This window comes from Globicephala melas, chromosome 19 (assembly GCF_963455315.2).
Source record: "Globicephala melas chromosome 19, mGloMel1.2, whole genome shotgun sequence".
Classification (NCBI taxonomy): Eukaryota; Metazoa; Chordata; class Mammalia; order Artiodactyla; family Delphinidae; genus Globicephala; species Globicephala melas.
This window is the reverse complement of record NC_083332.1, coordinates 6,111,684-6,125,916: the sequence shown is the minus strand read 5'-3', so window position 1 is coordinate 6,125,916 and position 14,233 is coordinate 6,111,684. Positions and strand designations below refer to the sequence as shown.

Here is a 14,233-nt window from a genome sequence, read left to right as displayed (position 1 = left end):
ACACAGAGTATTTTCTCAGTGCCAGGCATTATTCAAATCAGTTCCTAGGAATCACCTCATTTAATCCTCACAGCAACCCTCTGAGGAAAGCCATATGAGATGGGGGAAACCCAGGCTGACTGAGGTTGGGTCTTTCACTCAAGATGAAATAGCCAGTCCTAGATGCTGAATGAACGTCAGGGCAGTGGGTGAAAAGGAACAGTAGATAGTGGCCGTGAGTTCCCCACCCAGTCTGTGGCCCCCGTTTCCCTTCATCCCCAGAAGTAAGTTGCAGAAACTTCCACAGAGAAACTTGCATCAGTGTTTTCTGTTATTCTGGTATCAAACAGGTGACCTGAAGCACCAGCTCTGGTCTCAGAGGGGCAAGTCCTTGGCTAACCTCTGGGTCTTGGACGGGGCCTTGGGGGATGGCCCAGTTCTGTTCCAGGTCAAGATGGGGCTGCTGGCCAGCCATGGGGACTTCTGTGTAGTCAGGGACACAGGTGGTGGCCCAGAATAGTCAGTTCCTCTTCATGGTTTCCTTGATCTACTCCAAGTAGCTGCAGACTTTGGTACAGACACTGGGCTTGGTGGTTGTGTCGCAGGGGACATCGCCCCAGGACACAATGCCCTGCAGGACATCCCCACAGACCAGGGGTCCCCTGAAGTCACTGCGCCATCGCGCTGGCGCAGGTTGTGCTCGCCTAAGCGCACTCTCGTGGAGCTGTGCGGGTGAGCGGTTAGCCGCAAATGGAGTGAGGAGTGGACAGAAAGATCAGAGAGTGGGCAACTTTGGGTCCCCTGACCCTCTGGGAATCTGGAGATCCCGTCAGCCTTTCCGCAAGGCCCCGAAGCCAATAGTTTCAGCCTCTGCCTCTTAGAGACCAAGGTGCCAAAGTCATGCACACACCTGGAACTCAATCCCCAGGCTCCAGCTCTTTTCCTCAGAATCCATGATTGTGAGATCCCTAGACCCTCCCGCCACGGCCCGTCAGGACCCTAAGCCTTCATAGCGCGTTTGGCAGTGGGCTGCAGAGAGCACCCAGTGCGGGGAGATGAGGGGACCACCGCAGTCAAGGCATCTATGCTCGAAGAGGGCCACCTGCCATGTCTGGGAGTGGGGCACACACTCGTCACCACTCAGCACCTTGTCACTGTCATCCTGCGCCACTGAGAGAGGAGACAGAGGAAGATCCCCGAGGACAGAGTCCTCTCCCTTGCACCCTACACCTTCCTTGTACCCTGACCTCACTATACATTTTCCACCTGTTGCCTTTCCCCAACTTCTTAAGATGTCCCTCCTGTGGAATTTTAAGCACCGCCTTCTCTCTAGCTTTTACAACTGCTGCTTGTTTTCCCCAGAACTGTCCCTCTGCCCTCAGCTCCCACTCGTTTGCTATAGGACTCCGGGAGAGAGAGGACAGGGAGAGGACCAGAGGGCAGGCAGTCCTCTGGGATTGGGAGTAGAGACAAGGACAATGGATATAGGTCCAGACAGATGGTCACTTGAAACCAGCCATTCAAGTTCACCGAGCTGTCACAGACACCAGAAGGGTGTGGCCACTCAGTCTGTGGGACACACATTCTTGGCCCCAGAGTCTGGACATCTCAGCCAAATGCAGTATCTTACAAGGACACAGATGTAGCCACACAAGGTCATGGGCAAACATACAGGCACAGCCAGTCTTCCAAACTCAGGAACCGATATAGACAGCACTTTCAGCTGAAATTCATTTGCGTGGACATGGGTTGCAGCTTCAAGAATCACAGCACAGAACTTCGTATGTGTATGTGAACAGGATAGTTAAGGCATGAGCCTGTGTGCGTATGTGTCCGCACACACACACGTTCACGGGCACAGGTTTGGACATAGAAGCTCAGACCTAAATTTACAGTCTCCAGCGTGGATCTGCATACACTAGGCCACAGATTTGCACACTTGCACACGGGATCTGAACAACAGGGTGAGGTCCTGAATGAGGGTACACAGGGAGAGACACCGATACACACTCAGGTCCCAAAAGACTTGTCACCAACATGGGTCTATAGTATAGTGGTTAAATCTGAAGTGATAGAGTAAAAAATCCTGGATCCAAACATATTATCTGTGAGACTTTGAGCAAATGGACTTTTCTGTGCCTCTATTTCCTCATCTGTATAATGGGATTGTTGTAAGAATTAAATGGGAAAGAGAGCAAGAGAGAGAGAGAGAGAGTGAGAGAGTGTGTGTACGATGCCTGGCATATTGTAACTGCTTTAAAAATATTAGTTATTTTAAACAAAGGACATATAGATTTATTTATGTAGACATATGTGTGGATGTTCAGGTTGTGGACACAAATTTAGCCAAAGTAAGCCAGACATATGTGCAGACCCGGGTAAAGATCGTCAAGGTCAAAACCGTTATTCATTCCCAAGTCACTTTGTGGGGATTCAAAGTTATAAAACCGACCGAGAGGGCCAGAGCTCAGATGTGGACCCACTAGATCAGACCCAGGGAAACATGGGACACAAAGGTGGCATTCAAGGTCAAAGACACATTGCTCAGGACACAGGCAGCCAGGTCACGACATACTTATCCATCTCTAGATCAGCCCCCACGTCACTCACTGGGTGTTCAGGGTCACTAATTGAGTTTCACAGTTGGGGACCTGGCTCAGACATGTGGGCGGGATGTAGACACGAAGGACTCTGCGCACACACGCTCCCCTTGCCCACACTGCACCATGCACGAGGACACGCACGGGGATGCGTCGAGGTCATAGGACCATGACCCCCTACACTGGGCAACGTGGATATGTCCCCTCAGGGTCACAGCCAGGCACACAGACGCCCACAATGGGGCAGGATGTGCACAGCCACACCAAATGCCCACACTCTACCTGCCAAGGTCAGGAACTGGGCCAAGGGCCCTGGCAAGGCCGGGGGAACGCGGATGTGGTGGACAAGGGGCTTAACAAGGGAAGGGTGGGGTCGTCCTACAGAGAAGGACAGAGGGTGCGGGTTGAACAGCTGGGCACTGAGGCCGCCCCTGGCCAGTCCAAGCCGGAGGAGGGCGGAGGCCCTAGCTGGGTGCAGCGGGCAGGGGGTGGGGGCAGGGAGGAAAGAGCACAGAGAGAGCCTGAGGGGAGGCTGGCAGCAGCGGGGAGGTCTGAGGGGCCCCCAGAAGTGAGGGTCATGTGGGGGGGTTAATAAAAGTCCACCTTCAACCTCTCCAGGGTAGAGGCATCAGGTTACAGTTAATTTCTCCACGGGTGGTGGCTGAACGCGGTCTGGAGCTCTCCTGCCGCCTGGGGTCACCTTGACCCAGCGGCTGCCCCTCTCTGGGCCACAGGGGACCAGATGAGTGCTGAGCACTGTGTCTGGAATATACCAAGTGCCCAGCAACGCTAACACACCTTTACAGGGCGGTGCCCGGGGCCGGGACGGCATTTAATCCTCACAACAACCCTATGAGAGAGCATCTGTTGTTATCTCCACGGTACAGTTAGGGAACCTGAGTCACAGAGACGTTAAGTAACTAGAAAGCGGCAGAGGCAGGACTTGAACCCGGAGTCTGTGTTCTTGAGCTTCCCAACATGTATTTAATGCTCAGCATAAGCTTTACCTACATCGTGCTATTGAGCCCTTACCGTCATTCTTGCAGGTAGGTGCTGTCTTCTAAAGAAGGCACTGAAGGACCAGAAAGGGGAAGCAATTTCCTCAAGGTCACACAGCAAGGAAGGGGCGGCCCCAGAACTCGAACTCGGGTCTGTGTCACCCAAGGGCCATGTTCATTGTCATGGGGACTCCAGAGCAGCGCCAGGCCCCTGACAGCTCTTGGGGTAGGGCGAGGACCCGGGGATGTCGGCACGTGGCTGAGGTGGGTGTGGGGGAAGGATCAGCAGATGGTCCCCGAGTGAGGGAGGCGCTGCTGGCAGATTGCAGGACCCGGATAGGCTGGGGAATTAGGTGGCACTACACTCCCGCTGGCCCGGACCTGACCTGGGCCCACCTCACCTGCAGACGTCAGCAGGAAGGAGAAGGTGAGGAGAAGCCACATTGCGAAGGAGGGACCAGGGCTCTGCCGATGTCTGGGGAGGGGAGAGAGCGAGCGGGTGTGAGGGTGGACCCTCCTGCCCCCACCTGGATCCCTCCAGACACAAACTCATCCCACCTGCTCTTAAGAAACCCCTTTTCACCATCCTTGTGCCCCACCCCAAACTGCTCTCCCTCCCGGGCTCTCCATCTCCCAAGGGTCTGCTGTTTCTCCAGGCACCAGGACAGACTCCCAGGTACACCCACAGCCTGGCAGAGCCCAACACCATCCACTGACCCCAAAGCTTTAGCTCAGGATATATTCTTTCCCCAAATCCCACACCAGCCTCTTATCTGGCCTCTTGGGTCCTTACCAAGCCTGTCCCTCCACTCAAGTCCCACACTCCTCACAGCCTGTACCCCTACCTGGCTCCACAGGACACCCCTACACCCGGAGCTGACCCCCGGCACCCCCAGGATAAAGTCCCAGTCCCCCAGCCTCACTTGCGAGGCCATGAGTGGCTTCTCCCCTTCTAGCCCCTCTGGCCGGGTCTCTCGTGGCCTTGCGCGTCTAGGCTCTTTCTTCCCATTTTCCTTCTTGCAATTTCATGCCTCCACACTTCTGTTCAGGCCGTTCCTCCTTCCAGGTATGCCAGTCCCTTCAAGGTCCACTTCCTCCTGGAGGCCTTTTCTGACCTCCCTGAGTCAGCGGTGTCTGCCTCCCCTCCCAGACCGAGAGCTCCCTGAGGGCGAGCCCAGCCTGACTGCACTCTGGTTCCCCAGCACTGCCCAGAGCTAGGCAAGCTTTGGGCTTGAAGTAAAGCCCTTTCCCCCCCGCATCTTCCAAATTCCTATTTGTCCTCTGAGGCTCAGCCCTCCCCTCTTCTGGGAGACCCCGATACCTAACAGGTATCTCTTCTGGGTCCTATAGTGCCTGTTCTGGTTCCATCCCCAGGTGTGCTCAGCTCAGGTCCTCTCTGTGTCCCCAGCACTGCCCAGCCAGGGGCCGGGCACACAGGAGGCCTCAGGGAGATTGTGCTGAGCTGACCTGCACGCATGATAACTCCTGACCTTGTTCCTGGCTCTGGTACAAGTGCTTTAGAAGACGTCCTCCTGATGTACTCCGTGCCCTCCCCTACCTCACCGCTGCAGCTCCCTCTTGCATCTCCAGGACGTTTTCTTGGTTCAGGCTCGACTCGGTGCCTCAGCAAACAACACATGGACCTACCCAGGTGCCCTTGACATGCAAGTCCCTCAGGGAAGTCCATGTCTGCTCCCTGGAACGAGGACATCCCATGTCTCCCCTAGACCAGGGAAGACCTGTGTCTCTCCTCACTCCAAACCCCCTGCCCCATCTCAAAGATCTCACCCCCCTCCAGATCCTCCAGCAGCATCTGGGGTAGCTTGGAAGCCAGAAGAAAGCGAGCAGGCACATGAATGCCTGAATTTATAAGCTCCCGGGCCCACCCGGGTCTTGGGGGAGGGGGATAGGGTGAGGTGGGAAGTGGCTGAGAGCCAGGTTTACAGGCAGGGATGCCTGAGTGGCTAGTGGGGTGGGGGACAGGACCTACGGAGCATTTATTAGGCTGAAGCTTTTGTCTGAGTCTCTGAGGAGGAATTTCCCTACCAAGGGCAGTTTGTCAAGGGGGAGGAGACAGTAGGGCAAGAGCAGAAAATTGGAGGAGATCAAAATATAGAACCAGGAGCCTGGAGCATGTAACCTGGAATCTGGGGTCTGGAGTGTAGAAACTGGATTCTAGAGTCATCCTTCTTGTGCCTGGACTAGGGGTCTGGATCTTGGGTTCTGGAGCTGGACCAGGATCCCCCCCTTCTGGATCCCTGATTCTGGATCCGGAATCCGCTCTTCTGGATTCTGGATCTTGGGTCTCTGATTCTGGACAGTGGATCCTGGGTCTGGATATCCAATTCTGGACCTTGGGTTCTGGATATATATCCCCAATTCTGGACCTTGGAGTCTGAACCTCCCAACTTTGGGTTCTGGATCTTTCTGGATCTTCAGCTTTGATTCTGGATCTCCAATTCTGGATTCTGAGTTTGGGGCCTAGAACCGGCCACTCATGACTTGAAGCCGGGAGTGGATTTTGGAATGTGACTTCTGGAGTTTGGGTCTGGAAGCTGGATCCTGGACTCCGGCCTTTGAGTGACAGGTCTCAGTCTTGGATTCTAGATCCAGGGCCTCTGACTCTAGAGTCCAGACTAAGAATCTGGAGTCTGACGTTTGGACTCTAGGACTTGAGGTTTTGGGGCCTGGACTATGAATGATAGATTTTGGATTTTGAGTTATGGGGCCTGGATTCTAGAGTCTGAGTCTAGACTCTGAGGGTTCATGGATTGACTTCGGAATGTGAAGTACGGAGTTTCAAATCTGCATTGAGGGGACTTCCCTCGTGGTCCAGTGGGTAAGACTCTGCACTCCCAATGCAGGGGGCCTGGGTTCGATCCCTGGTCAGGGAACTAGATCCTGCATGCATGCCTCAAGTAAGAGTTCGCGTGCTGCAAGTAAGACCTGGTGCAGCCAAAAAAACTAAAACAAACACCCCCCCAAAAAACCCAAAAAACTGCATTGCGTATTTAAGCGACTGGACAAGGAGACAGGGGCCTGGCTTCCAGGATTCTGAGGTTCCTAGACTCTTGACTCTAGAGCATGACTTTAGAGACTGGGAGACTAGAGTCTTCATTCTGGATCTTGCAGTCTTCCTTCTGCATCCTGAGGCTCGAAATCTGGATTCTGTTTTCTGGAGACTGGAGAGCATCGTTAAGATGACCCAAAGCTTGGGGAATTTAAGTTTGTTTACCAGTGTCTCAGGACCATAGAGGGCCCTGGGGAATTGTCTAGAGTCTACCGTGGCTTGTCTAAATAACGAAGAGGCGCAGTAGAAGGAAATACTGACCTCAGATCACCCAGTGAAAGATGGGAGCTATTATAAGCATAGTTTCTCCCTGTTTCTGGAAATCCGTCACATATATAGGAAGGGGCTGCATGATCGGGGCTGACTGTTAAGGACATCAGTGGCCAATGCCTAGGGGTCCCTGGCACTTGACTTCCTCACAGATAATATGGGAAAATGATGGTGTCTAAGCCCCCAGATGTCTTTCAGACATTCCAGAACCATAGACCCTTAGTTATTCCAGAATCCTAGGGTCTCTGTCACTCTAGAACCCCAGACCTTCAACAGCTCTAGAATACCAGACCTTCAGATTCTAGAATAGAAGGGCCTGAGATATTCTGGAAATCTAGGTCCTCAGATGCTCTAGAACCCAAGACGGTAAAATAGTCTAAAGCCACAGATCTCTAGACATTCTAGAACCCTGTCATCTTCAGATGTTCTGGGACCCCCAGATAGTTTGGCTCCCAGGCTAGAAGCTATTCTAGAACTACTCTGTCCCTTCATTTTGCCACAAATTCGTGCTCAAGGTCTTTGGACTCACAGTGGACCGCAGCTTCAATTGAGCAGCCTCTGTTTATGGAGTGTCGGCCTTGCATTATCTCATTCATCCTTCTGACAGCCCCGTGAGGTGTTTATTATGGACGGCTTCCTCCTTTTTTTTTTTTTTTTTTTTTTGACTGTGCCGGCACGTGGGATCTTAGTTCCCTGACCAGGGATCGAACCTGTGCCCCCTGCGTTGGAAGCATGGAGTCTTAACCACTGGACCACCAGGGAAATCCTTCCTCCTTAATATAGAGGAGACTGAGACCCAGAGAGGGGCATCCCGGCAAAGGTCACGACAGAGGGCGGGAAGAATCCAGTGTCTGTCTTTGGGAACACCTAGCTGGTCTGTTCATCTCCACCCCTGGAGGCATCGCCCTCTGTTGGAGCCGGGTGGTGGTGAGGGGTGATCATAACGAGGGCTTCCCGGGCGCCAGGCTAAGCGCTTTCCATCAAGATCACACATGCTCCTCCCACCAGCCCACACAGGCAGGTATTGTAACCGTCTCCGCGACACGGATGGGACTCTGAAATCATGCCAGAGCGCAGCCCAGGCTCTTACCGGACCTGTGCGCAGGCTCCTCGGGAGGGCGCCGCGCCTCGCCTTGTCCCCGACACGGTGATGTCAACGCCCCTCCCCCGCACCGCCCGCCCACTCTGGCCGAGTTAGACTAGGGTGACCGACGTCCTCCTGGGCATCTCCCCAGACGTCCTTCCCCTCCACTACGGCCTGAGTCCTGCCCTATTCCTCCTCCTGGGAACACTCCCTAGAGTCTTTCTTTCATCACCTCCGTGGTTCAACCACCAACCAAGCAGTTCTCCTCCATCTGACCCTGAATTCCAGCCTTGGGCAGCCACCTGCTCCCGGGAGACACCCACCCCTGCCCGGGGTCTCCAGATCGCTCTCACTCACTGTGACCTAACACATTTCTCTCTTTCCCCAAACTCTCCTCCCCCTTCCTCTCAGGTTTCCCATCCCAGGGACAGCCCCCACTGTCCACTCAGTCACGTGGCCAGATCCCCGAGGGTGCTGTCTCCACCCCTTCCCTCCCCTCATCCCCTACAGCCCAGCGGTACCCAGCCCTGTCCCTCTTCTCTGTCCCCTCGGTCTGGCTCAGGTGTTCCCCTCTATTCTTGGAGCCTCACCCCAGCCTCCACCGCGGCCTCCCACCCTCCAGTCTGTCCCATCCTGTCCACCACTAGTTGGCTTCAGAGGGTCTCTCTTTACACTCAGAGCTGACCCTGCCCCTTCCCTGCTCACAACCCTTCCGTGGAGACTCGGATTCAGACGTGGACTCTGGCTCCAGGCAGCCAGGATCGAATCCTGCCTCCAACACGTAATGCTGTGTGTCTTTAGGGAAGCCACTCGGCCTTCCTGGGCCTCCGTTTCCTCCTCTGTAAGCTGAGAATGATCATTGTTTCTGCCTCGTGGGAGTGTTTTGAGGCGTCAGTGCCTGAAATTCGTGCCTGACACTTAATCAGTGCTGAGTAATCCCAGGCCGTTATCAGGCCTGTTTTCCCAGAATGCTGGGGAGCGGTGGTTGTGGGGTCTTTCTCAGAGGACACAGTCAGGCAGCAGTAGATAAGGACTTGCTGAAGCGGGGGCTCTCCATCTCTCAGTTTGGGCATCTCTCTTTGAAACCCCTTTATCAAGACCCCCGTTTTACAAATGGGGAAACTGAGACCCAGGGAGAGAAAACAGGTGTGTGAGGCCCCAGCTTGAGAGTGTGACATCGAGCAGGGGGGACGCCCCAAGTACAGCTTACTTTACTCTGAGAATTTTTTTTTTTTTTTTTTTTTTTGCGGTACGCGGGCCTCTCACTGTTACAGCCTCTCCCGTTGCGGGGCACAGGCTCCGGACGCGCAGGCTCAGCGGCCATGGCTCACGGGCCCAGCCGCTCCGCGGCATGTGGGATCTTCCCGGACTGGGGCACGAACCCGTGTCCCCTGCATCGGCAGGCGGACTCTCAACCACTGCGCCACCAGGGAAGCCCCATCTTTTTAATCTTAGCCATTCTGGTAGGTATCGTGTTTTGACAAGATTGTATGTTCTTCAGATACTGGGTGCAATGTTCTATATAGGACCATTAAGTAAAGTTTGTTAATCACGTTGTTCAAATCATCTGTGTCCTTATCCATTTTTGTCTTGTTTGTTCGATTATTTTTTTGAGTCACCTTAAAATCCTCTTTTTAACATTTTTTAATTAAAAACAAAATTTTGGCCACGCCTCGCCACTTGCGGGATCTTAGTTCTCCAACCAGGCCTCAAGCTTGCTCCCTTGGCAGTGAAAGCACCAAGTCCTAACCACTAGACCGTCAGGGAATCCCCAAATCCTCTTTTATGAGTGGGATTTGTCTATCTTACTTTTAGTTATTTCACTCTTTATATATTTGAGGATACATTAAGAGGTACATAAAAATTTAAATATTTCCTTAAGAATAGATTCACAGTATATTTATGAATATACTTATGAATATAAATTCTCATCAGTATATTCTATTTAGTATAATAACAATTATTATGGTATAATAACAATTCCTTATATTCTTGGGTCCCCAGTCTCCCCTCTCTCTGTCCTCAGACCCCCCCCTTCCCCGCCGCCCCCCACATTCTTCCCACCAGTCTCCAGCTACAGCAGGAGGGTCCTGAGGCAGCTACAAATGGAGAATTCTTAAAATTCTTAGAATTCTTAAAATTCTTAAGAAGACCAAACCAAAAGCAGTCAGTGAAAGCTACATAAACCGAATAAGTAAATCCCATTAATTTGCTGTTTGCTGATGTGACTTTTCAGAAATTGGACAACATCCACAGAATCCGTTCTCTTAACCTTCCAGCTATGTCTCGTTCCTTGGGGGTCCTGTGGCTCTCCTGGTCAAGGCTCCCATTTCCCAGATGGGGAAACTGAGGCACAAGGAGGGAAAGCTATTTGCTGGAATCCCTTGGATGGGAAGGGAAGTAAGGAGGAGAGTCTGAGCCGAGCCCGTGCTTCTCTTCGACTTTATTTCTGGGCTTAGAGGAAGGGACAAATGACGGTGAAAACCCAACTTTCTCTACCAATGGTAAGGCAGGGTCAACATTGTGCCACTAGGGGGCACTGTGTACAGGAAGATATTCTTAGCAGGACTGGACGACTGGGGATGGGGGAGGGGGTCTAGACTCCTGGGTCTGAAGGAGGAAGGCACTGGGAACCCAGATTCCTGAATTCCTTCAGCAGCTTATATTTGGGGGTTCAATTCCATGGGTCCCAGTCCCTGGAGTTAACTGGCCTGGATGGTTTTCTGTATCCAGTCTGTGAACTTGCAGAGGTTGGTGTAGACGCCTGGCACATTGGGCTGGCCACAGGGGGATTGTCCAAAGGACACAAGGCCCTGCAGGGACCCGTTGCAGACCAGGGGGCCCCCAGAGTCACCCTGTTGTGGAGAGACAGAGAATGAGAATCCAAAACACAGAGAGATGGAGATAGATGTGAGATCAGAAAGGAACCAAATGAGAAGCAATGGCAGGAGAGGGGGAAAAAAAAAGATAGCAACATATTCCTTAAACGTTCCATTCTAGAGCCCTGACCGCACCAATTCTGCTCCCCTACCTCCTAACAGCTGGTAGATGCTCTTGGGTTTGTTACTGTTCTGTCTCTGTTTGTGTCCCTCCTTCTTTTTCTCCCCTTGTAGCTTATTTCTCTGTCTCAATGACCCCTGGAGTCTCTGTGCCTCTCTGCATCTCTTTTTATATTCTATTTTTGTTTTTTTTCCTATTTCACTTGGCATTTCATCTCTACGCGTCTGTGTGTCTGTTTCTCTGTGGGTGTGCGTGTGTGCATGTGTGTTTCTGCCTTACTGAATCTGTCTTTCTCTATTTCTGTCTTTCTTTGCTTCTCCTTATTCCTGTGTCGACTTCTCTCTTTCAGTCTCTCTCCCCATTTGTCACACGATCTTCCCGTATCTCTGTTTCTCACCACGGTTCCCTGTCCCCTCCCTTCTCCATCTCTCCCTGGATCTTCTCCCCTCTTCCCTTCTCCCATCTCTCACATGGCAGGAGTCCTTTTGGTCCCGGCCTCCGCCAGCGCAGAACATGCTGGGATGGTAGACAGGGGCATAGAGTTCACTGCAGATCTCCTCCGACACCACTGAGACATTCACGCATTGGAGCACTTTGGGCAGTCTGCCTGGGACGCAGAGCATCGGATTAGCCTCTCTGGCTGGGCAGAGAACCCCCTCAGAGAGGCCGGACACACCCACACTCCCGAGCTCACCATTCGCTAGCCGACCCCAGCCGGAAACGAGGCAAGAATCCCCAGCGGTCGGGCACTGTGAGGCGACGCCGATGTTTTGGATGGTGTCAGACTGGGGCACCAATTCTTCCAACTTGATGAGCATGAGGTCGTTGGCAAAAGATGGTCTGTTGTACTCTGGGTGCTGGATGGAGAGGTGAGCCTCCATCATCTGACCGCCTGGTTCATGGTCGTCCCCAAGACTGTGCAGACCCAGCCTGATGGTATAGGAACTGAGGGCCACAGGGTGGGGTGGGGTGGGGACAGAATAGCTTTGTGGCTACTGCACCGTTATCTCCATTCTTGCCTTCAGCCACAGCCTCATCTCCAGCCCCTTACCCTAGCCCCATCTTCCTTGCTAAGCACTGCGCTGAGAGCTACCCAACCTAAGGCACAATCATAATCCAGGGGCAAGAACTTGCCTTAAGTCACTAGTAACTCAGCAGCTGAGCTGGGATTTCAACCCAGGACCCTTGAGTCCTTCCAAAGCAACACATAGCTCCCGCCTCCCTCGCAGAGCCTTCCTTCACACTGGTTTTCACTTTTAGTACCCAGGGACTGAACCTATTAAGCGCTTCCCCTCAGCTCACCATACCTCCGGGTCCTCCCTAGGACCCAGGCCCCGCCCCCGTCCCCGCCCCGCCCTGCACTCACTTCTGGAAACAGTGTGCGGCTGACAGCACCCATTGAGGATGCACCAGGACGCCCCCGCAGAAAAATTCCTTTTCCAAGAACAGTGCCGCCTGCCAAGGCTGCGAGTGCGGGTGGCAGTCCTCGCCGTTTATGATGTCGCCGCCTCCACCCCAGGCGAGGGATCCTGAGGGCGGATTCAGGGCTGGGGGACGGGCTCAGAGGGGAACGGGGGCTTCTGGGGGCGGGGCTCGGTGCAGGGGCGTGGTCAGGCCTGGGGAAAAGGCCCAGAAGGCTGGACACTTATTCCTGGGGGCGTGGCCACAGAGCGGGGGCGTGGCCACGGTGCAGGGGCTAGATCAGGGCTTCCGAGGTCAGGGGGATGGGCTCAGGGTAGAACCAGGGCTTGTGAGAGCTTGGTGGGGGGGGGAACCTCGGTCCAGGGGGGCGTGGTCAGGGCTGGGGGACACACTCAGGAGGCAGGACTAGGCCACTTGGGGGCGGGGTCACAGTGCAGGCGGTGTGGTCAGGACCGCTGGGATGGAGTCAGGGATCCTGAGGGCAGTCAGGCTCTTAGGGGCGGAATCAAGAACGAGTGAGAAGGGGGTGGGATCACAGTGCAGGCCTGTTACTCCACGGATCAGATTCAAGAGGCGGAGATCAGGGTATAGGAAGTGGGGTCACTTGTCAAGAGGAGACTTTCAGCTGTAAGTGTGTCACAGATCTCTGGGACCCACATGTCACCTCTCTCGCTCTCTCTCTCTCACACACACACACACACACACGCGCGCGCCTCGACAGTGCACTACTGGGGCTATGAGCCTCCCAGCACAAGTAGACCCCCTCACACAAGGTGGCAGAGGCAAGGGCGACACAGCCAGACACTCGAGGCAGTGCCACACTCTATGGCCCTCCAAGCCTCTCCTTCCCTGGCTCAGCCTCCCCCATAGCAGCAAAAAGCCGGCTCACACAGAAACCCTATCACACTGTCCCGTGATGTGGCTGTCTGGGGGCCCAAGGATCGGAGACCCAGGAAGCAGGCACAGATTGCCAGCGATGGGTGACTCCCCCAGAAGCACCATCTCCCTTTTAGCGGCACCCCAGGCTCCCCAGGTCCTCACAGCATTGCCACTCTGCAGGATATTCAGAGGCACAGACGGTCAGAGTTGTTCATCCAATCACGCACCGACTCTCACGGGCATGACCACACACCCTGTCATACTATGTCACACACAGAGGCATGCAAAGCCACACACACCCAGTACACAGGCAGCACACATGCAAACTCCCTGTGATACAAGGAATCACAAGTGTGCATCTGGAGAGCAACGGTCACACAGTACTGTCACCCACGCAGCTTCAGGCACATCCAGGAGGATACTGAGTCATGCCTGTAACAAACACTGCCTCAGGCACAGACACACACACGCACACACACACACACACACACAGATACCTGTGACACTGAGGAGGAGGTGGCCCAGGAACCAGCCCCAGGGGTTTCCTGCCATGGACATCCTTCAGCACCTGCGTGAGGGTCAGTCTCAGGTGAGTCCAGGGGCCCTGCATCTGTCTCTTTCTTTCTCCATTCCTGCCCTCCCAGGATATTATTGGGCAAACAAGGACCTATACCACCCCTCCCCCGACACACACATGCCATAGGGTCTGAGATCATGGCCCAGAGACCCACAGCCTGGAGAGATTTAGAGGCTGAGAGAGAAAAAGAGAGAGGGAGAGTGAAGTGGAAAGAGAGAGAGAGAGAGACAGAACTCAGTGGAGAGGAAGGGATGGAGAAAGCGTCTCTCCGTCTATAAACTGGGTGAGGTAGGAGGATGGAGACTGGACTCTCAAGGATGGAGGGAAGATGGAGTACTTAAGAGAGATCATCGG

General features: G+C 53.9%; 2 protein-coding genes and 1 non-coding gene across 3 annotated transcripts; all 3 read right to left on the bottom strand.

Moving 5' to 3' along the window:
• Positions 1-526: 526 nt before the first annotated feature.
• KLK15 (kallikrein related peptidase 15) lies at positions 527-4,021 on the bottom strand. Its single transcript, XM_060289481.1, has 4 exons — positions 3,974-4,021; positions 978-1,141; positions 652-703; positions 527-610 (listed from the first exon to the last, which is right to left on the bottom strand). Exons 1-4 carry the CDS (start codon positions 4,019-4,021, stop codon positions 527-529), a joined length of 348 nt encoding a protein of 115 aa, XP_060145464.1.
• A 3,585-nt stretch (positions 4,022-7,606) lies between these two features.
• Positions 7,607-7,679, bottom strand: TRNAW-CCA (transfer RNA tryptophan (anticodon CCA)). The gene has a single exon. It is a non-coding gene; the product is annotated as a tRNA-Trp (tRNA).
• Positions 7,680-10,479: 2,800 nt separating this feature from the next.
• On the bottom strand, positions 10,480-13,860 carry KLK4 (kallikrein related peptidase 4). The gene is made up of 5 exons (XM_030849872.2): positions 13,800-13,860; positions 12,368-12,530; positions 11,696-11,946; positions 11,472-11,608; positions 10,480-10,856 (listed from the first exon to the last, which is right to left on the bottom strand). The coding sequence occupies exons 1-5, from the start codon at positions 13,858-13,860 to the stop codon at positions 10,704-10,706; spliced, it is 765 nt and encodes a 254-aa protein (XP_030705732.2). The 3' UTR covers positions 10,480-10,703.
• Between the last annotated feature and the right edge of the window lie 373 nt (positions 13,861-14,233).

Bases quoted from the DNA above. Each gene is read 5' to 3' on its own strand.
- KLK4 (XM_030849872.2), bottom strand. From the start codon at position 13,860: ATGTCCATGGCAGGAAACCCCTGGGGCTGGTTCCTGGGCCACCTCCTC. The intron at 11,947-12,367 runs GTGAGTGCAGGG...TGTGGCCCTCAG, and splicing joins GCCGCACACTGTTTCCAGAA to TTCCTATACCATCAGGCTGG. The intron at 10,857-11,471 runs GTGAGAGATGGG...TCTCCACAACAG, and splicing joins ACCAAAAGGACTCCTGCCAT to GGTGACTCTGGGGGCCCCCT.
- KLK15 (XM_060289481.1), bottom strand. From the start codon at position 4,021: ATGTGGCTTCTCCTCACCTTCTCCTTCCTGCTGACGTCTGCAGGTGAG. The intron at 704-977 runs GTCCTGACGGGC...TCACCCGCACAG, and splicing joins ACGCGCTATGAAGGCTTAGG to CTCCACGAGAGTGCGCTTAG. The intron at 611-651 runs GTGACTTCAGGG...GATGTCCTGCAG, and splicing joins TGCGCCAGCGCGATGGCGCA to GGCATTGTGTCCTGGGGCGA.